This window comes from Sesamum indicum, linkage group LG1 (genome assembly GCF_026168435.1).
Source record: "Sesamum indicum cultivar Baizhima isolate 11 linkage group LG1, ASM2616843v1, whole genome shotgun sequence".
NCBI lineage: Eukaryota > Viridiplantae > Streptophyta > Magnoliopsida > Lamiales > Pedaliaceae > Sesamum > Sesamum indicum.
Window position 1 is genome coordinate 16,911,414 of NC_142657.1, and position 21,189 is coordinate 16,932,602.

Below are 21,189 nucleotides of genomic sequence, written 5' to 3' on the forward strand. Positions count from 1 at the left end.
GGTAATTTTATGTTAGACCCATACTCGAATTCAATTATTTTATACTAGACTTAGACCTGGACCCATACCCATCGAAATAAATATTTTGGATTTGGGTAGAGTCTAGACCCTAAAATACCTGTGAGTATGAATATTGAATGGATAAAATTTAATAATATAAAATTTTATCAAATTTATAAATTTTTTAGATATCAATCAACTCGTTTTACTTGTCATTTAAAATTTTTAAATTTGCATATAGTATATTAATTTTTTTACATATTGATATTTGAAAACACACACACACACACAAGTTTTTCATCTTTGTTTTGGTAGTAACACCTCCAAACTAAATTTAAGATAAAGTTAATTCGAACTTAACATGAAAAAGAATGAAAAAAAATAAATTAGTTATGCTCGACTAGTATATGAAACTGATAAATTTTTTTTTTTTGAACTTCAATTAAAAAATTCAGAACGCAATTTCAAATGGATAAAAAGAATTATTTCAAAGTTAAACTATGATTTTCATTGTTGATTGTAGTAATTGATTAATAACTATTAATTATTTGAATTAAGTTAAACTATGATTTTCATGTAAAAAAGTTCATGAAATATTTTTCTTAAATTAAGTTAGTGTTAAGTGATGATATTATTGTAGAAAAATATATGATTGCTTTATTCATTTTAATATATGTAAGACGCAATGGATAGCATCCAGACTGAACCCAATTATTTTGGGTATAATAACGCCAACATCCAATGAGTGTTATATGGACAGGATATATAAATGATAACTATGAATATTTATTGAGTCTGAATGTCCGATTATTGACAGGCCTAGATAAAATTTATTGAATAATCAATCAAGTTGGAAAATCAAAATTTTAACAATTTTCTTCCAACTAACCCTAATTTTGACGGAAATCGATGAATTATTATTTATGTGGCAATGATTGTAGCGATATAAGCTCTTATTCTTGTTAAAAATACACATGTGTAATTTAATGGCGACCCTAATTTCATATTTATCCCCTCAAGATGTTCTTTATTGCTTTTGGTAACTTTAGTTGAGTCTTTAAAAATAATTTTAAATTTTTAAAGGGGGTGAAAAAGCAAATTTATAGAGGCTTTGGGAAATAATCATTATATGGCCACCAAATCATAAAATTCTTTCGTAATTATTTATTTTGCAACAAAGCACGACAGCACACATCAGACCGACATACAATACAAGAGTATCAATAATAGAAGGGTGAACGTGGTATCCACGTAACAAAATCAATACTATTTTTTTTTATTTTATTACGATTTGGTTTTAGAAATTATTTTATCAATTTTGGTCAGATATTTTTTTTCTTTCTTTTCCATTTAATTAAAAGTTAAGGTAAATTACAACTATGTTAATAAAATTTAATATAATTATGAATATCACTTATTATTTAAAATATTATAAATATACTCCTTAAAATATAAAATAATTATGTAATCCATAAATAGTGAGGTAAAAATTACTATTTAATTTTTGCCAAGTTTTAAAAAAATATATTTAAAAAATAAAAAAAATAAAGGTGGATAAAGTAAATAATTCATTGAGAATATTAGTTTATAAAAAGATTTTATAAAATCACAATTTATAATTTGGAAGAATATTTTGTGCAGTTCACCACAAAAATTAAGTAGAATCATAAGGGAATGAGCTGGATGAAATTATAACGGAATGAGCTCGTTATTAAAAAGAACTTAAAATCAATAAAGTATTTAATGAGGACGTATTTGTAGTAATACAAAACCTCAGGAGAGGTGATTGGAATTTATCCTAAAAATTAATATATTAGACGAGTATGCAGATGCATCAGATGTGCTTCGGCTGATGATTTAAATCACTCTTACTTAACCAATCATAAATTCAATAAATACCTTAAAATAGTTTCTTTCTTAAAAAAAAAAAAAAGAAACAAGAAAAGCTTTATTTTCATATAACAACTTGATAATTTTATATTTGAAAAGAGAAAAATATTGATTGAGCTAAAAATAGCAATATAAAATTTCAGAAAATTGAGATCCTCCATATATGTTTTCAATTATGTGTATTGCACTCTTCTTGGAGACAATGGAGAATGGAAGAGCAAGAGCAATGCAGGGTAAGAGAATGGTAATGAGCAAACAGTCAAAATTACACAGTAAATCTGTGGATAGAGCGATAAAAAAGCGTTGTTCTGCATGCAACCAACCTGATGGGAAGTGTGAACTTGGTCAAGATAGAGAGTTAAATGAAGATCCATTACCCAGAATTACCTTGTCAAGATGGAGCGTAAAGAGTTCCAGCTTGTGTAGAAACTTATAATACCATCGATATACCAACATGGTCCATAGTCGTTGTGTCGCTTTAGGCCATGGAATTGAACTTAGGCCAGCTACAGCTAAGATTTTGCACTAACAAGCACCCGCTTTAGGCCATGGAATTGAACTTAGGCCAGCTACAGCTAAGATTTTGCACTAACAAGCACCCGGGGCGAACCTTCCAGTGACTAAGAACCAGAAATACAAGGCCGTAAAAGCATAATTGCGCGAATAGTAATTGAAGGCATAACATCAGGAATCTGAAGATACAAACAGGACATTAATTTCATTTCATCAACTAGGATGCTTAAAAAGTGTACAAATGTGTGGCATCAAAACATCTTGTGCACAACACATAATTCGATCAGTACCTACAATTCACATAATTTTTTATCTTTATTTTTAATCAAACCTTTTACACTCTATTGGCTATGAGGATTCTGTCCATTCTCAACCCCTAAACCGTACAACACGCCAGAATACTTCTCCAGCGATCCGTTAAAGAAATTCTCCTTCAACTTCCTGAAGGTGCAAGAAGTGAGTAAGCTATCAGAACCAGCTTGGTGGCAAACCCCAACTCGCTCCACTTCCAACAACTCGGCCAGTTTATTCAACCCACCATGGAGGCTGTTCGAGAACTTCATTAAATGCTTGATGTCATAAAGAACAGGAAAGAATATATTGATCAAAGTGAAGAATCCCGCCTGTGTGTCGGGCAAGTTCTGGCGAGTTAACAGCTTGAGCAAGTACCCGAAATCGTACCCACTATGGAATGTCACCCAATACATATCATTGTTCAAAACAATCCCTGATGACATCAGAAGCTCACCAAAACGCTTTGCATCAATACCCTTCTCATTGTTCTTCACAAAATCAATGCCACTCTGGCGCAAGAGTTCAACTGAATCATTTGCAAATACATCCTCATTGGGATTGAACTCGCAGAAATTGAACTGCCAGATGCATTGCTTATTGGTTCCACAAGTGGGCAAATTCCCCTTCTCGTCCGAAAAAGTCAACCCCAATTGGATCAACTTCAGCAAATCAACATTGTCCTTCAATGTTTGGTAATGGTAATCACTGGAGTTCTTGAAATTGCCCACGGGACGGAGCACGACTCCAGGGAACTCCGTGTCCATAGCAATGTAAGGGTAGTCATCAACAATTTCCTTAATCAACGCGAATTCTTCATCCAAGTTGTCCGCCCAGACCTCCCGGATTTGGATCGAATCGCCTTTGGCCAAAAGCGACATCTCCTCAAAATCAGAACAATTTCCCCAGATGAAATTCTCCTCTTTCTCGGTTCCCAACCACTCAAAAATCACAACTTTCCGGAAGCCCTCAAAACAGATTTGGCAAAAATCAAATTTCCAAACTAAATAAGATGAAAAATTCCAAAGATGCGCGATCAGCCCCAATCTAAACCCTAATAAATAAACCAGACAAATCTCAACTCTCCCGTTTCATCAATCCTGGCAAGTCAAATTTTGAACTTTTGGGGAGCCCTCAAAGACCAGATCTGACACACAGTCGCCATTTCTAAACTAAATCTGCAGAAAAATTCGAAAAGAAATGCTCGATCAGCCCAAATCAAAGCACGCCCACACAAACAAATCAGACAACTCAGTACCCTGATATCCTATGCTGATAGAAACCCAAACCCATGTCCGAACACTAACCAAAATCACCAATTCAAATGAGAAATTACCTTAATAACAGATTCAAAAGACCTAGTGATCATAAATGTCAAGATCCAGCATCAGACTCCAGACATACACATAGATCGTGCACGTATACGGGCATATATATAGCAAAGGGTGTTAGGGTTTCAACAGGATGGAAACGAAAATGAGTTTTAGGCGGCTATAGGGGAGGAGCAAAAAGATGAGAGATTCAAGAAAATAGGACCAGGGAGAAACACCTATTTTGACAAAACGATATCTTATTCTTAGTTATATGCTCTGTAGTCTGTACGTGCAAATTTAGCAAAACGTACAAGAACAATTCCAAGAGAGAGAGAGGGGGGGACAGAAAGAGAGACCCTTTAACACAGTTCACCATGGAAAGAAGAAAGAAAATGGTCTGGAATACAGTTGCTTTTATCAGTGAAATAAAATAATTTTTCTTGTAATAAAATAATATTTTTTAAATTTGATATAGTAGAAAATACTTTTATTATTCATGGTAGAGTTGTTAACGGTGGGGTCCAGGGTAGGTAGGGTGGGGGTGCAGGGTGCATTGAATTTGGGATTATTGTGGGTGTGGTGAGCTGGGAATGAATGGTCTTGATTTGTTTTTCCGGGTTTTGATTTTTCCTGAATCTGAGTCTGTGTGTGTGAATTTGAACGAGACTGGTAATAAAGAGGTTTGGGGCAATGCGTGTTAAGCCATACACTTATATTTTTTTTAAGGTTTTGGGGTCAACTTGTAAGGAATATGCCAATCTCAATGTCATATACTATCAAAATGTAAAAACAAGAAAGGCTAGTTAGGTTTGGCTTTTGGGCAATTTGGGGATGCAATTTTGGGAGCGCAATTCTGTTATTCTTGTGCTCAAATTGTACGACTACATACAAATATGAGGATACTAGTCTCATTTTTCTTTTCTTCTTACGTTATATTTTGTCACTTATGTTTAATCATAAATATATGACATATTTGAGTTTGAGTTTTCATCAGTGTTGATCCAATCAAACTTTTCGATATTATAGTGAATCGTAATTTAAAAGCTTAGTAATGAATCAAGACAGTAGGAGCCGTTCATTTTGAATATTCTTAACGGTCAATTTGGTATTGAGTCAAGATACAGTAATGGAATGTAAAGGTAAAATAAATATATAATAACGAGATATTTATAGAAGTGATTTGTTGTATGGACTGTGGACATGGTTCGTCCATCTACTCGCGCATGTGAACGATTGAATATCACGTATTTTTTCAGTTACACGTAATATTAATTAAATTTTCTCATAATTCTTTGGAAAAATCGTCTTATGGGCCTACATTCTAGTATCATTTAGGATTGAGATTCACCAAAAAATTATCAACAAACCAAATTTCATATACATCAAATAACGTTTATTCATTTTCTGTTTTTTATTAGGATAAATTAAATTAATTTTTTTAATATTTTACATAATTACGAATATCCCCTCATTATCTAAAAAATTATCAATATCTCTTGATATTTAATAAAATTATGTATCATTTGATGAAAGTCGAAGATTGTCAATTTTACCCTTACCTGTTTTTAAGAAAAATAATTATATATAAAAAAGGGTACGAGGTGGCCGCAAAATTTAAAATTACTTGTCCATAAAATTTTTTTAAAAATAAGTAAACTATAATTTATATTTTTCAAGGGCATTGTAGTCAGTCTACTGTAGAAAAATGAATGACAATCTAATAGAGACTAAATGGATTGAACTAAATATTAAATGACTATTAAAATTATGAAAATATTAATATTTTTTGAATAATTAAAAAAATATTTATAATATTTCAAATTTCATAAGAGCTTGTCGTAATTTATCATTTTTATTATTACAACAATGAGTAAGGAGGAAACTTGAGTTAAACCCAAGGGGAAAAAAAGAAAAAGAAATAACATGAATTCAACAAAATTTGGAACAGCCCTTCCAATATATATTTCCTTATTTTACCAAGGACTTTAATTTGAAAGTTTAAAAATAGAGGGGCTTATATGTAATATCAAGAACATAAAAGTGGGCATTATTTAGAATTAATATTTTATGTCATAATTAAAGCAATGCCATTGCCAGCACACACATCACCCAACATTATGATATGAAGAGCAATCATAGAGAAGAGAACACAAAAGTGGTATGCATGTTTTCCTCATATCATTATTTCCTACTTTCGATTTTTTTTTAATATATTAAGAATAATTACATTTATATCTATTTGGTCTATTTACATAAATTATCTTTATTTTTTAAAAATATATATATATACCCATTAAAAAAGTTAATGTCATATGCACAAGCTATTAATATTTTTTAAAAAGTTATATATATATTTTTAAAAAGTCAATACTATTATCCAAATTATTCTTATTTTTTAATTATAAAAAATATTTATGTAATTACATAAAAGAATAAATGATTTGTATAAATAAATTATAATTCAATACTGTAAATAAATTATTGTGGTCGCCTTCTTTTCACCAATGTCGCGATAATTATACTCATTCCGACTAAATTAATTTTCTTTACAGCATTGATCCATTATGATATACTTATATCGAAAATATTAAAAATTAATTAAGAATGTTAATAATTTTGTATCAAACTATATACTAAAAAATAAATAGACAACTGTATATATTAAGGGTATTTAAATAAGTAAATTGAGATCTCAACTTTATTATCGAGGAAAATTTTACAAAATTAACTAATTAATTAGATGCAAATAGTAAAAATTTAAATGAAAAATAATTAATTATTTTAAATTTTTTATATATTTATACATACACAACGGATTTTTAATTGAATTATTAAAAATAAAACCAGGGGATTTAAAATCTTTTGGACTGGGCCACATAGAAGAAGTTAGATTGGGCCCATATGAACAGACCGAGTCAGCTAGGGTTTTTAAATGACTCTGTTTCCTGCGTATAAAATGGCGGAACTCGTTCACTGATTAATGTGATCATCTACTACTTACAGTTGCTGACCCCAAATCTCTGAGCTCTCCGCAACGCTTCATAGTCCAGGTGCTTTTCCTCGTATCTTGTTTTGTCTTTCCTGCATTTGTTTGTTTCAATTATTTGTTCTGGTAAAGGAATTTGTTGCTCTTTCTCCTGTGGACATGTTATGAAATCCATCAAATTTAAATCCGCAATATTGAAATTCGGAGGGGGAAATTATGAATTTTAATGTTTAGTTTGAAAACTGGAAATGCGGCTATGGATTAGGGTTTAGGTCAATTTTAGCGTTTGTTTTATTTAATTAATTTACTCTGAGCTTATGCGTTTTATGTTCTTAATATTTGTTGAAGACTATTAATTTAATATTTAAAAGTTCATATTTTTTTTATTTGGGATTGTAATATTTGTCTTCCCTTTTTGTAATTGCTAGAATCCGTTTGCTCTTTCGTTTTTTTTTGGAAGTTCTCTGTTCTCGATGTCCGATAAGATGCTCACTGTGGTTCACGTTTGATATCTGGCAGGTGTGAATTGAAGGAGTTTATCCACCAAGAAGATAAAATGTCTGGGTATGTAATTCATGTTTGATATTAAGAATTTAACTCAATTCAAACCAAATTTATATTAGCTTTCTGGAAAGCTAATGAAAAATCATATATGATCATTGTCTCTGTCTCTGAATCTGCTTGACAATTGTAAATGGTCATTTGTCTTTCTAGGAGGTATTATTTGTCAGGTTGTCATCACATAATTGCTGTTTTTACCATTGGGTCCCCTGAAAAAGTTTTCACAATTAACATCGAGCAATTGCTTTTCAGTGAAGAGCCTGCAGCCGTGGAGACACCTGCTGCTACTCTTGGTGAGCCTATGGATATCATGACTGCCTTGCAACTTGTGCTTAGAAAGTCATTGGCCCATGGAGGTCTGGTTCGAGGACTTCATGAGGGTGCAAAAGCAATTGAGAAACATGCTGCTCAGCTCTGTGTGTTGGCAGAAGACTGCAACCAACCAGACTACCTTAAATTGGTCAAAGCACTATGTGCTGATCACAATGTGAACCTAATAACTGTTCCAAGTGCCAAGACTCTCGGTGAATGGGCTGGCGTAAGTACACGAATTTTTTAGTTGCACTTTAAGAGATATGTATACATGTAAATGTTTGGTGCTCTTGAGATTCTGTTGGCTCAAACCAATTTTTGTTCCTATGGTTTTATCCGATTACTGAGTAATGGGCTTGTTCAGTTATGTTGGCAGCCATTGAGTTCAGATTTGATGGTGGTCTTTGATTGTCCTTGATGACAATGGTGATGACGGATCATCTTGAGCCAGTTGTCATTTTTGTTGGATAGGACACATGTGATAGTATTTGATTTTAGTGTTGATTGGTGCTTTCACAGTTATGCAAGATTGATTCAGAAGGGAAGGCCAGGAAAGTTGTCGGAGCTTCTTGTGTCGTTGTGAAGGTAGTATAGTTTCAGCTGTGGGTTCCATGTGATATGACAAGAGTTATCGATGATAGATTCTAATAGCAAATCTCTTTTGCAGGATTTCGGCGAGGAAAGTGCAGGTCTTCACATTGTTCAGGAATATGTCAAGTCTCACTGAAATATTAGCAGCGAAGTCGTGTTTAGGGAAGTTTAGACTGAGAAACGCATCTCACCTTGTAGTTTGTTTCTAAAGACGTGGTTAGGGAAGTTTGGACTGAGAAACACATCTCATCTCATAGTTGCTTTTAATGTTTTCTCTAGGAGTTTAGATAGCGGTACACCACTCTAGTATGTTATAATGTTTCCTTGGAAATTTTTTCCCGAACTGCTGATAAACCAGCTACTCCGTTGGATTTTGGGTGGCTGAAATTTCAAGTGCAATTTTTGAGGCTATTTAATCTCAACAGAATGTTAACTCTGATTGCTGTAATGGTAAAAGGTTTATCTATTGTTGCAGAAAGTTTAGTGCATTGGTTTTAGTAGTCGGAAGGTAAAACGGTGTTTGTTGTGAGAGTGTAGACGAAGTAGAAATGGCACTCCTTGTCCAAAAGTTATGGCAGTGTTGGCGTAATAGGTGCTCACCTTAACTGCACATCATTGTGCTACAACTAATTCGGTTTTGGCCAGCGGGTTTAATGGACTGCATGTTATATCTGATGATGCAAGTAGTCGTGCGGTATCACATAATACGAGTAGAGTTGTTTTGAATCTTTTGATTGGATAGAATTCCGGACATAGATGGCCTCTGTAAATCCAGAACGATCACTGTATGTCAAACATATGCTTATGATCTCATAAACCAGCAAATCCACTTGCCGAATCCAAAGACGACTAGCAAGAAAAATTGCTAATGCAGATCAGAGGAAAGATTAAGATGGAAGACCGAATTAAAGATCCTCTATTGGGGTACCAATATTTAATTTCTTATAAAAATTACGCAATTGTTTCAAAATTGTTTTAATCCTTCGATCTTTATAGAAGAGCCGAATGCTGAGACTCTACCACATTCCTAAATGGCAATTAGAAGAAATCAGAGGAGGGGGAATCATGAAAACAATAAACAAAAGGCACTATCCTATGATTAATTATGATCACCATAGTATATTTTAGGCCAAATTCATTTGCTTTCAGCAACTGGAAGATACACACCCTCAGCTGCCAACCACACATTGTCAGGGCGCTTTTCCCCAACTCCACAAACCTGCGAGAAGTGCAACAGTAAAGGTACTGAAGATGCTAGTGGAAGTAGATTTCCAATTAAATTGCCTCCATGGGCCTAGCTTCATAACTGTTCTTTTACCTCTTGCTGTCCCCCTGCTATGCGGGTGTATTTCTTGTCATGACTGTGAAGGTATCCACCAGTGTCGACATGGCGAAGCCTGACTCTTTGATCTTGCCTCCAAGTCTTTCCACTTCCCTCAATTTCAAGCCTGAAGCAGAACAAGAGCTTGAAAGACAAAGTGGAGCTTACAAATGACAAATTCAGAAGGTTTCATGACAGAAGCTCTCACCTCCAGTAATCCCCAGTGTCAGATTCACCATCGTGGCCAAAGCAACTCACCTGTATGTTTGCATTTTTTTTTATAGATTTAAGCTTCTAGGCAAACATGCAATCTCATTAAAAACAAAACTCAAATATCTAACAAAATGCCTCTAAAACTAGAACTACTCTCAATTTGAAGGGGAGAACACACAAAAATTGAGCTCTAAACATTTAGTTGTTGATGAAGAAAACAAAACACTGTTTAATTTGCCACAAGCAGTATCAGAACTTGTGGATGCTGACTTATCATATCACGAAATATTTTTAGGGGCTGACTTATCTAGCAGCAAATTGCGGGTACTACAAACTTCAACAAGTAAAAGGCAAACAAGAGAAGAAGCCCAAGAGCATAGAAGTGAGTAAATTTTTGCAGTTTTCTAGCTCCAAATGCATGCAGAAATTAACTGTGACCTAAAGATTTTGAGAGATTAACTTGTCCTAGGAAAAAAATGCTTGCATATTTACCTCCAAATTGCCAGATATAGGGGATGCATGCAAGTGGCTATGCAGCCATTTCCTAGTTATCATATGTTGCAACCTAATAAGAGTTCCACTCTTAATTGTATCTCGTTGTTTTGCAGATGAATCTAGTGTAGGCCTCACAATCTGCAAACCCATGCAATAACTCAATTAGAAACCTGAAAAACTACAGGTCCGTAAAGTGCGGTTAACTAGCCAAATGAGATAAAGGAAAAATGATGTTGAGCAGCATTAACATACCCAGTAGCTGTTGGAATCATCAACATCAGGGAAACCAGTTACAGACTGCTGCCCGCTGCCAGAGCCATAGGGCACATCATGTGAGTGCAGCCGGAATTTTGTCCTCTCGTGCATCAGCTTAATGACAGAACCATATGTAATCTACAAAAGCATTCGTGATACATAAAAAGCCTTGAACAGTACCCAGCCAACCCAGTGTATATAACACAATACCTTCTGCTAATTATGCAAGCTACTCAACATTTTATCAGCCAAGAAAAATTCATATGTAACAGAAACTCTGCCATGTTAATTTTCGCAAATCTTAACTCATGATCATTCTAGAAACTATCTCTACTTTATTCACCGGAAAGAATTTTAACATTCTTCTTTGTTGTTTTTCGAACAAATATGTTATCAAAATTCCTTGTGCACTTAAGCAGCCCTTCCGCACGGCCCAAGTTTCTTGATAACCCCTAAGACATCATGCCATCACATCGCAACGCCGAATATTGCCATCATTAAGCAGCCTTTGCACGCACATTGTTACATACACCCAAAAAAACCTCCTCCTGTCGGGGAGACAACACCAAATACGAGATCACTTGCCTGAACGCCTCCAGAAGCTGCGGAAACAGGCGTGGAACCATAGTCGGAGCCGAGAGCCAGCCACATAACCATCGCGAGGGCAAAAAACGAGAGCGCCATAACTTGCACCACCACTATGAACCGAGTCCTCTGCCAAAATGGGAAAGTTCGGATCCGAACCTGAAGACGGGTTAACGGACTCCCTATAAACTATTCGCGTAGGCCCCGATTTCGAGGCGGAGGAGGAGGCGAACGCAGGCGCTGATTTTCTCCGAGTGGGTCTGCTTTGCCGCTTCGATTGGCCACAATCAGAGACTCTGAACGGTGCCGGAGCCAGCTCCGATGAAGATCCGATTCGATTGCTCTTCGGATTTTCTCTCAACGAACTACGACAAGATTTTTGGGTGGGGTTTGATACGAAGCGAGATGAATTAGTGAGCGGCGATCGCGACGTGTGTGCAATGGCTTCTGCCAATGGTTTGTTACACGTCTGGATTTGGTGATGTGGAGTGTTTAAATGTGGGCCCAGAAACGTGGCTAGCCTTCCTAAAACTAGATTACGTGGCAATTCCTTTTTCAAAAGAGGAAATGTCTTTTGAAATGTTTTAATTCGAAACTCATTTATTCTATTTATTTAGATAAAATATATATTAATTGAAATTAACAAAATAAATTAATATATATGAATGAAAAATTATTAAAGATTTAATAAATTAAAATAAATAAATAAATACATTTAGGGTTATGTTTACTTGGGGGAAGATGGATGACATCCCATTAAATCAGCCCATTTCCTTTGTATATTTTATCAAAAAATATTTGTCAATAAAATTAATTATTTTGATGGTCTTTTTTTTAGATTACGTTTATATTGAGGCATTGTCTGATCCAATCTTTCATGTACAATGTTTTACTTTTTATACTACGAACCCATGATTTATAGATAAATTTTTTTTAAAGTAAAATCTATTCCAAGGAAAAAGTCATTTTTTAGCACTCACTCTCCCAAAGAATTAAGATAAAATAATAAGAATGATTTTTGAAATGGCATTATGATGAGAAATACAAATATGATCATTATAATTAACGTGATATATAAAAATATAATTATTACAACAAATACAATGTAGAGTGCATCTGTGTGTGTGTTTTTCCTCTGAAAACTGAAAGTAACTTAAGATTTTCTTTGAGCTAAATCCACAATGGTCTTTAAGAAATAGATATAGAAAATGATTTTACAGCTGTACTTATTTTAGATTTTATTTTCTAAAAATAGATCCTCTAGAAAAAGTAAGATAAAATAATTTTGGACAAAGCAAATGAATAGGATGCATATCTCATCCATGCTATTGGGGCATTTTTATACAGGTTTCAACCAACCACGATCTTAATTCTCAACTGTAGGTTGATCCGACATGTTTCAACAAATGAATAGGATATATATCATTCGTACTATTGGTTAACCTTTTCTACGAATCTTGATCAGTATCTATAGATTGAGAGCATATTTCAATAGATGAATAGATTATATATCATCTATGCTATTAAGTAAGTCTTTTCATGCAAAACCTAACCAACTAGAATTCTGAATCTCAACTATAGATTAACAACCGCATTTCATTATATGAATGCCACCTTCCTACATACTACTGCACAAGCTCATCACACAGATCGTGACCAACCAAAAGTTTCAATCCCCGGCTATTAATTGACAGACGCATTCAATATATGAATGCTCTTCATCCTTTGTAATATTGAGCAAGCTTTTGTCCCGAATTGTGGCCGAACAAAATTTCAATTTCGAATTATTGATTTACAAACACGTTTTAATAAATGAATAGGGCATATACTCACTGCACTATAGGGCAAGCCTTTCATGCAGATCTTGACCAACCAAGATCGTAATTCTCAACTTAGATTGAGGGACATATTGCAATAGATGAGTAGGCCGTATGCAATCCATGCTACTGGATGCGCCTACAAACTGCCAGTCCAAAAGTTTTTTAGTGTAGGACTACCATTTTGTTTCCTACATCAGTCACTCTGCTAACTGGATGTTTGGAGGCTTTTCACAGACCACAATCCTTGTAACTCTAAACCTTATCTTTGGGCCATCTCCGAAATATCAAGACCAAGCAACCTCACCGGATAGAGCGCAGATTTGTCTAGGGAGGTGCCTTTCAAACATTCTCCCTATACTTGATGACAATGATGTTATTGCTTTCAACCTGATATCCATTTATCATGGTCCCATTCACTATTTTTACTCTATTTTTTCTTCAGCAGCCAACACTCTGGCTGCAGACTTGCTTCTCAGTACCCTTGCACCCAGACGGTTTGAATAAGAATCAATTGATAATTGAGAAAACATGGAAGATCTGGTGACTGTTATTGATCAAATTAAGGTAGTAGAGATGGCAGGAAAATCTCCTGGATTGCAGCAAAAATGTTGCAGCTATAGTGTGAAACTGGCTGGTCTTGCATCCCATCGGCCGTGTTTGATATTTGGTAGAAACCACCAGTAATATATGAAGCCGTGGCATGTCAATTACACAAAAGCATTAATGCATACGTTTCGACACTATTTTTGTAGCTCATCGGATGCTGTCCAAATATTACCCAGGCTGTGTTTAAGACGATATTACACACAACCAACTGAATACTAATTAATCAGGTAATAAAAAATTTCGACCAAATGACACTGATTAATTATTATTTAGCAAAGTGCAATAAGGTTTATTGTATAATTAATAAAGTCCAAGTAAATATAATTTTAAGATTCTTTTTCCTAATTAAATCTAAAATGAAGTGCAATGAAATTAGGCCTGTCAATGAACGGGTAATATCAAACTCATACCCAATAAGTTTATGTTAGACCCATACTTGAATCCAATTATTTTATGCTAAACTCAGACCTGGACCTATACCCATCTAAATAAGTATTTTGGGTATGGATAGAATCTAGACTCTAAAATATGCATGGGTATGAATATTGAACAGGTAAAATTTAATAATATAACATTTTATCAAATTTGTAAATTGTTTATATATCCTTGTTTTACTTGTCATTTAAAATTTTTAAATTTTGTATATACTATATTACTTTATTTACATATTGATATTTGAAAACACACACACGCGCACAAAAGTTTTTCATCTTCGTTTTCTGACTTTCTAATTGGAAGGCTGGAATGAGCGGGACGGGTAGCTCGGCACTGTAAGACCTCCAAATTAAATTTATGATAAAGTTAATTTGAACGTAATAAAAAAGAATGAAAAAAATATATAAAAAATTAAATTAATTATGCTAGACTAGTATATGAAACTAATAATTTTTTTTTGAACTTGAATTAAAAAATTCATTAAATTAATGTTGAACGCAATTTCAAATGAATAAAAAGAATTATTTCAAAGTTAAAACATGATTTTCATTGTTGATTGTGTAATTGATTAATAATGGTTAATTATTTGAACAAAGTCCAGATCATTGTTCATATTGTAACGATGTTCAATTTGTACATATAAAAAAATGGAATAGCTTTTAATTTATTTTATTTATTGAAAGTTCATGAAATATTTTTGTTAAATTAATTTAGTATTAAGTAATGATATTATTGTAAAAAAATATATAATTGCTTTGTTCATTTTAATATAGACTCAATGGGTAACATCCGAACTAAACCCAATTATTTTAGGTATAATATTGGTAGGATATATAAATAATAACTATGGATATTTATTGAGTCTGAATTCGGATAGAGTAATGCCCGATTATTGACAAGCATAGATAAAATTTATGGAATAATCAAGTCCGACTAACAAAAATTTAACAATTTTCTTCCGACTAACCCTAATTATGACGGAGATCGATGAATTATTATCGCTGTGGCAATGGTTGTAACAATATAAGCTCTTATTCTTGTTAAAAATACTCATGTATAATTTAATGGCAACCCTAATTTCATATTTATCCCCTCAAGATGTTCTTTATTGCTTTTGATAACTTTAGTTGAGTCTTTAAATATAATTTTATATTTTTAAATGCAGTGAAAAAGCAAATTTATAGAGGCTTTGCAAAATAATCATTGATATGGGCACCAAATCATAGAATTCTTTGTCACTATATACAATTTTGAGAAATGATTTCATAAGCCATCATTTTACCCTAATTTGTAAGGGGCAAAATGAAATTATAAGGCAGAAAATTGTACTTGGGAGAGAATTTAGGAAATATGAGGGCCACTTTTGTATTTTTTGTGTGTGTCTGAATAGATTCATGGGCATCCTTAAGAACTTCAAAACAGGTCGAGGGGAGGATAATATAGAGTTGAGCAGCAATGGCGCTGCAATCCCGTACCTTCAGACTTTCTCCATTTTCAATTCTCAGGCCCTTTTCCAAGCCCTACAGGATCCCAACTGCCTTGACCCCTCTCCCCTGCCGATTTCGCTATCTCCGCTGCAGCAGCCGGTCGCCGCTCCTTGCTAGAGCACTGTCTTCCGCCGCCGCTCCTCAACCCACCACCACGAATCCTGCCGCCCCCTCGGACCCAGATGAACATAAAGGTATAATCTTTATGAATTTCTGATTCTGGCTTGTGTTTGATTTTTTCTGTTTTTTGGGTGTTTGTGCGTTTTCGATTATTATCAATGGTAGGTAGTTTTCTTTCGTAGTTCATTTTGGCTTTCTTTAACGGGTTGTTTGGTGGTGGTGATTTGTAGTTCTCAAGGCGCCTCAATGGAAAGCGGTGATAGATTTCAAGTGGATAAGGGAGAACAAGGAGGCAGTTGCTGCCAACATAAAGAACCGGAACTCCACTGCTAATCTCGACCTTGTTCTTGAGCTTTATGATAAATTGTTGAATGTTCAGAAGGTCAGGTTCCAGTTCTGCATTCTTAATAGCAGTTTTCATTTGTCTGAGAGAGGAAAAATTAGGTATATTTTTCTTTTCGTGCGTCTTTCTAAAACATTGTTTTGAGTTGAACATAGTGTCGACACTTTTATCTACAAGCATTTTCTGAATACCTTACTCCTGAGGTTTGATTTTTTATAGATGATTACTTTTGTGTTTTTCTCTTTTTAACTTGTACCAGTTATCACCTAGCTTTCTCTGGATTTTTGCACTGTTTAACTAAGGGGGATGTGGCATTTTGTAACTTTTTTTCATGATTCTGATGAGAAGGTTTCACCTTTGTTCCTATTAGTAATTATGTGCATTTTGTTGAATTCTTCTGATGTTAGTGTTAGGCTGATATACATTTAACTTTATTACTGACTTTTGGAATAACTAGATGTCTCAATTGTTGAATGAGAGTATTTGAAAAGGTAGAAGAATTCTGAATAAGATTGTGATAGGCTAGTTTCGGTACCTAATTGTTTCTTACAGATGGCAGGAAGTCGAAAGGCTTCGTGCAGAGAGAAATGTAGTTGCAAACAAGATGAAGGGAAAACTGGAACCCTCTGAAAGGCAGAAACTAATTGAAGAAGGTTGTATATATGTTTTTCTTGAATATCTTGTTTCAACTATCTTGTTTATTCATTCTATGCATGCTTTATCCAGGTAAAAATCTAAAGGATGTGCTATTTACCCTGGAAGAAGACCTAGTCACACTTACGGATGAGCTCCAACTGGAAGCACAATGTGTGCCAAACATGACACATCCAGATGTGCCAATAGGTGGAGAAGATTTTTCTACTGTGAGGAAAATGGTAATGTTTTCCTTCTCTGTTTTGTGACATATCATGCCTCATCTCGTCCTCCTCCTTTCTCTCTCTCATCTTTTCACCACCATTTATAGGTTGGTAAACCTCGTGAGTTTAGCTTCTCTATAAAGGATCATGTCCAGCTTGGAAAAGACTTGGATCTATTTGACTTTGATGCTGCTTCTGAGGTACTCTTTCTAACCAAAGGTATTCTGTTATTCATTATCTTACTGCAAAGAAAGGGGAAAAGGGGGTTGACCAACTTATAAAATTTAGAAACCGTTATTTCTCTGCACCGGCGGTCAAATTTCTTTAGAGTAATAGAAGGTCCGTTATTCCTTGGTCTTCAAAGTCCAAGAGCACTATAGCAAGTGAAGATAGCTTAGCCCAGATAGTTAATAGTTTCTTTTACCCCCGACATATCAATTTCCCTGTTCTGCCAAGATTGCCGACACACTCAAGCACAATAAAAATTGTAAGAATTTTGGGAGATATCAGCTTTACATAGTTAGTATGTCCATGATCTGTTTGATAAGTTTTGTGGTTGTGGTATCTCCTTGTTGCAGTGCCTCAATATGCTCTAGTGTAACGTTTATCATTATCTAAAAGAAGATTGTACATCATATTTGTGTTGTTGATAAGTTGACATGGAGGCAACTGCCAACTGATGATCTCAATATTATTTTTATGTTGTTACTTAAAATAAAGGGCATAATTGTTGAGAGAAAATGCCGGGGCTTTCATTGGTTAGTGTCAGCTAAATGAGAAAAAAAAAAACCATTCAGTCGTGGCTTAATATAAGATCTCATATGCACTTGCATTGCTCTATGAAAACTCTGATGATTTATTTGTGGTGTGGTCTCCTGCAGCTTTTCCTAATTTTAACTGCATCATCGTGCTCTTTACTCGTGGCTTGTATGTAGTCTGTGAACCAACATAGAAGGATCAAGGATGAGAACTGGATGGTCTTTGTTGCTCTTGTGTTCATGCATCCATTCACTTTTCTTTACAGGTGAGTGGGTCCAAGTTCTATTACCTGAAGAATGAAGCAGTTTTGTTAGAGATGGGACTTGTAAACTGGGCTGTGTCGGAAGTGATGAAAAGGGGATTTACACCTCTTACAACGCCAGAAATTGTCCGATCTTCTGTGGTGGAGAAATGTGGTTTCCAACCCCGTGGAACTAACACTCAGGTTAATAATTGTGGTAGTGGGTACCCCCTGCTCTGCACATGCTAATGCTGTCTCAAAGACTTTGTTTTAGATAATTAAATTTGTTTTTTGGCAGCATTTGCATCTTTAAGTGATTATTCACACTTCTCTGCCCCTTCCTTTTTCTTTTGGTGTGTGTTTCAATGTTATTGATATTAATTGTTTTTTAAAATTTTTTAAAGGCCCCCCCGCCACCCCACCCCTTATGACGACATCTGAACAATCTTTAATCTATCAACATCCTCAAATGAGTGACCTAGTTTCTCTCTTGGGACCTAAAAAGGCATGAGAGAGCCATAATTTTCACATGTTGCTGGAATGAAAGACAAGCAAGACCAGATTCTCTCCATCTAGGATTCCCGGTCTGGAAGAAAGAATACCTGTGCCTATCCTGTGAATCAAGTAATAGCCTTTTTTATTCATTGCCTATCGCATTTTGCCTGTAATGAGGAATAAGTGAGCCGATAGCTATGATTCGAACCTGTCTGTTAATAGTCCTGCCATGTAGCTACCAGTTCTATTTTGATATCCATCAAGCGCGGTAAAACACTTTATGGCTTATTATTTTTTCAGAATGCCAATCTTGCATAGGATAGGAGGGAGTGTTCTCTTTTATATTTTAAGCCTCTGTGTATGAACTTCTAAATGCAGCATACTTCTTGTTTCCACTGCTATTCTTCACCTGTATCTGTTGTTCTTTGAGTTAAGAAACAAGTACTTAATCCAAGAGTGGAAGTGTTTACACTTCATTCTAAACTGAGGTGACTGTAACTTCTTCAGTTAACCTCTTTCTTAGTTGAAATGAAACCTTAAGATCCCTGAATAGTACGGGTTTTTTGAACACTATGAAGCCCTTGCATGGTAGGTGAGAAGACTTGCATTTGATAAAAGCATTTCTAGGTTTGGCTAATACATGTAACAAATTCTGACAGGTCTATTCCATCGAAGGTAGTGACCAATGCTTGATAGGTACAGCTGAGATTCCTGTGGGGGGAATCCATATGGATTCCATACTTGCTGAGTCATCATTACCTTTAAAATATGTGGCTTTCTCACATTGCTTCCGGACAGAAGCTGGTGCTGCAGGCACTGCAACTAGGTAAAGCTTTTGTGGCAACTTCTTGGAGAATCATCTAACAAAGTTTTTAAGAATTACAAGTGTTTCCCTAATATCACGTCAAGCAATGACATTTATGTTGTAAGTGGGGTTAATGTGAAAAGTACAGGCAGAACCTTACTGTAATGGTAGCCTGCTAATGTCAATGTGAAAAGTATGTTCATTAACTTTCATGATTGACTTTGAGAAATCCGTTTCATTAGTTCACCTTATACTTCAATTTCTTAAGTTGGACAAGTGCTTCAGGAGTTTATCTGGAAATGCAGCCAAACATGCACCAGTGTAATGTATATTTGGTTCGAAATATTTCTTCAATGCCTTTTGAGTTATAAATTGATGTGCTTCAGGCGCTGCTGGCATAACTGAAGACACATGCAAATTTTTCTAGCATTTGTCCTTCTTTTCTTGCATGTACTGATTGATCAGTGACAATATTGGAGCAGGGGCCTTTATCGAGTTCACCAATTTAGCAAGGTGGAGATGTTCATCTTATGCAGGCCAGAGGAAAGTAATTCCTTCCACGAAGAACTTATCAAGATCGAAGAAGACCTCTTCACGTCTTTGGGACTTCATTTTAAGTGTGTATCCCATTTTTTCTTCATCTGTATTTACCAAACAAAAAATATGTACATTCTCTTTTGATCAATAATATCTGTATAGCACTTCTTTTCCTCCGCACTTGTTCATCACTTCTATTTACGGTGCTATCTTTGCAGAACAATGGACATGGCAACAGAGGATTTGGGTGCACCAGCATACCGTAAATTCGACATAGAGGCTTGGATGCCTGGATTGGGCCGGTATGGCGAGGTATGGCGAGGTTATAAGCTAGTGGGTCGTTTACCTTTCTGAAATCAGATTTTCTTTTATCAATAATTACTTGCCACTCCCTGATCTTTGGACATATTGCAAAAAAACCCTTAGATTTAAAAAAATTACATTTACATGCACTATGATTAAGGGAGCTTGTAATGTAACCCGCATGGCTATAAAGAGTACTGAACTGTGTCTAAATTTCTGCGGCTGTCAATAGAACTCACGTTATGTTGCACTAATCCACCTTTTGCTCGTGTTCAATTCTGTTGACCCTCGCATCATAATTGTTGGACAGATATCAAGTGCCTCTAACTGTACAGACTACCAAAGCCGGCGACTAGGCATCCGGTATCGTCCAGAACTATCAACGATTCCCAAAAAGGGTAAAGGCAGTTCTCCACCAACCCAGTTCGTGCACACGCTGAACGCCACAGCATGTGCCGTTCCAAGAATGATTGTGTGCTTGCTTGAGAATTTCCAGCAAGAGGATGGTTCTGTTGTTGTACCTGAGCCTTTAAGGCCATTCATGGGTGGTCTTGACATCATTTCTTATAAATACAAGCAGGAGTTAGTTTAAGAACTGAGGATTAACATACGTTTTTATTTGGCAATAGGATTTTGTCTGGGCTTTATCATTTTGCTAGAAGTATGAAGAATAGCAAGTTGGTTAAATATATTTACAAATTTTTATAATTTCATTTATGATATATTTCTAGGACTTATCAAATGTTTGATTTGATTTTAAAATATTAAATAACTTATAAACTCAATCAGATACTCTATAAGTTTAATTGGCTCGTGCTTGACCGGTCATGAATTTCACGAGTTTTTCGCACATTTAAATCATTTTATCATATAAGATTCATTGGTCCCACACTGTCAAAGGCTGCAACTCTGAAAAAAAATTCTCATCTTTATAAACATTATTTATATATTATGATAATCATTATTAATTTATTTTTTAAAATATGATTTATTACATTATTTGATTAATTCAAATTTAGAAATTAATTCAACACATTAACAATTTAAATAAAACA

General features: G+C 34.7%; 4 protein-coding genes across 5 annotated transcripts; 2 read left to right on the top strand and 2 right to left on the bottom strand.

Annotated features, from left to right (window-relative positions):
- Nucleotides 1–2,583: 2,583 nt before the first annotated feature.
- On the bottom strand, nt 2,584–4,403 carry LOC105165072 (putative CCR4-associated factor 1 homolog 7). The gene is made up of 2 exons (XM_011083949.3): nt 4,031–4,403; nt 2,584–3,872 (listed from the first exon to the last, which is right to left on the bottom strand). The coding sequence occupies exon 2, from the start codon at nt 3,573–3,575 to the stop codon at nt 2,745–2,747; it is 831 nt and encodes a 276-aa protein (XP_011082251.1). The 5' UTR covers nt 3,576–3,872; nt 4,031–4,403; the 3' UTR covers nt 2,584–2,744.
- Nucleotides 4,404–6,909: 2,506 nt separating this feature from the next.
- Nucleotides 6,910–8,894, top strand: LOC105165083 (small ribosomal subunit protein eS12). The gene is made up of 5 exons (XM_011083959.3): nt 6,910–7,057; nt 7,513–7,557; nt 7,807–8,092; nt 8,386–8,451; nt 8,534–8,894. The coding sequence occupies exons 2-5, from the start codon at nt 7,550–7,552 to the stop codon at nt 8,591–8,593; spliced, it is 420 nt and encodes a 139-aa protein (XP_011082261.1). The 5' UTR covers nt 6,910–7,057; nt 7,513–7,549; the 3' UTR covers nt 8,594–8,894.
- Nucleotides 8,895–9,376: 482 nt separating this feature from the next.
- LOC105165092 (stromal cell-derived factor 2-like protein) lies at nt 9,377–11,784 on the bottom strand. The gene is made up of 6 exons (XM_011083969.3): nt 11,327–11,784; nt 10,739–10,879; nt 10,484–10,624; nt 9,987–10,036; nt 9,776–9,905; nt 9,377–9,676 (listed from the first exon to the last, which is right to left on the bottom strand). Exons 1-6 carry the CDS (start codon nt 11,423–11,425, stop codon nt 9,593–9,595), a joined length of 645 nt encoding a protein of 214 aa, XP_011082271.1. The 5' UTR covers nt 11,426–11,784; the 3' UTR covers nt 9,377–9,592.
- A 3,809-nt stretch (nt 11,785–15,593) lies between these two features.
- On the top strand, nt 15,594–20,876 carry SRS (Seryl-tRNA synthetase). Of its 2 annotated transcripts, none has more exons than XM_020697120.2 (10): nt 15,594–15,868; nt 16,025–16,238; nt 16,690–16,790; nt 16,864–17,012; nt 17,102–17,194; nt 18,019–18,198; nt 19,149–19,315; nt 19,777–19,911; nt 20,050–20,143; nt 20,445–20,876. In XM_020697120.2, exons 1-10 carry the CDS (start codon nt 15,643–15,645, stop codon nt 20,724–20,726), a joined length of 1,641 nt encoding a protein of 546 aa, XP_020552779.1. In that variant the 5' UTR covers nt 15,594–15,642; the 3' UTR covers nt 20,727–20,876. The 2 variants fall into 2 exon arrangements, with proteins under 2 accessions (XP_020552779.1, XP_011082285.1); XM_011083983.3 differs by having other exon boundaries at nt 15,595–15,868; nt 16,025–16,176; nt 16,697–16,790.
- Nucleotides 20,877–21,189: the final 313 nt, after the last annotated feature.

Bases quoted from the DNA above. Each gene is read 5' to 3' on its own strand.
- LOC105165072 (XM_011083949.3), bottom strand. From the start codon at position 3,575: ATGTCGCTTTTGGCCAAAGGCGATTCGATCCAAATCCGGGAGGTCTGG.
- LOC105165083 (XM_011083959.3), top strand. The intron at 8,093-8,385 runs GTAAGTACACGA...GTGCTTTCACAG, and splicing joins CTCTCGGTGAATGGGCTGGC to TTATGCAAGATTGATTCAGA. The intron at 8,452-8,533 runs GTAGTATAGTTT...TCTCTTTTGCAG, and splicing joins CTTCTTGTGTCGTTGTGAAG to GATTTCGGCGAGGAAAGTGC.
- LOC105165092 (XM_011083969.3), bottom strand. From the start codon at position 11,425: ATGGCGCTCTCGTTTTTTGCCCTCGCGATGGTTATGTGGCTGGCTCTC. The intron at 10,880-11,326 runs GCAAGTGATCTC...ATGCTTTTGTAG, and splicing joins CAGCTTCTGGAGGCGTTCAG to ATTACATATGGTTCTGTCAT. The intron at 10,037-10,483 runs GTAAATATGCAA...GCAAACATACAG, and splicing joins CTATATCTGGCAATTTGGAG to GTGAGTTGCTTTGGCCACGA.
- SRS (XM_020697120.2), top strand. From the start codon at position 15,643: ATGGCGCTGCAATCCCGTACCTTCAGACTTTCTCCATTTTCAATTCTC. The intron at 19,316-19,776 runs GTAAAGCTTTTG...ATATTGGAGCAG, and splicing joins GCTGCAGGCACTGCAACTAG to GGGCCTTTATCGAGTTCACC. The intron at 20,144-20,444 runs GTATGGCGAGGT...ATTGTTGGACAG, and splicing joins GATTGGGCCGGTATGGCGAG to ATATCAAGTGCCTCTAACTG.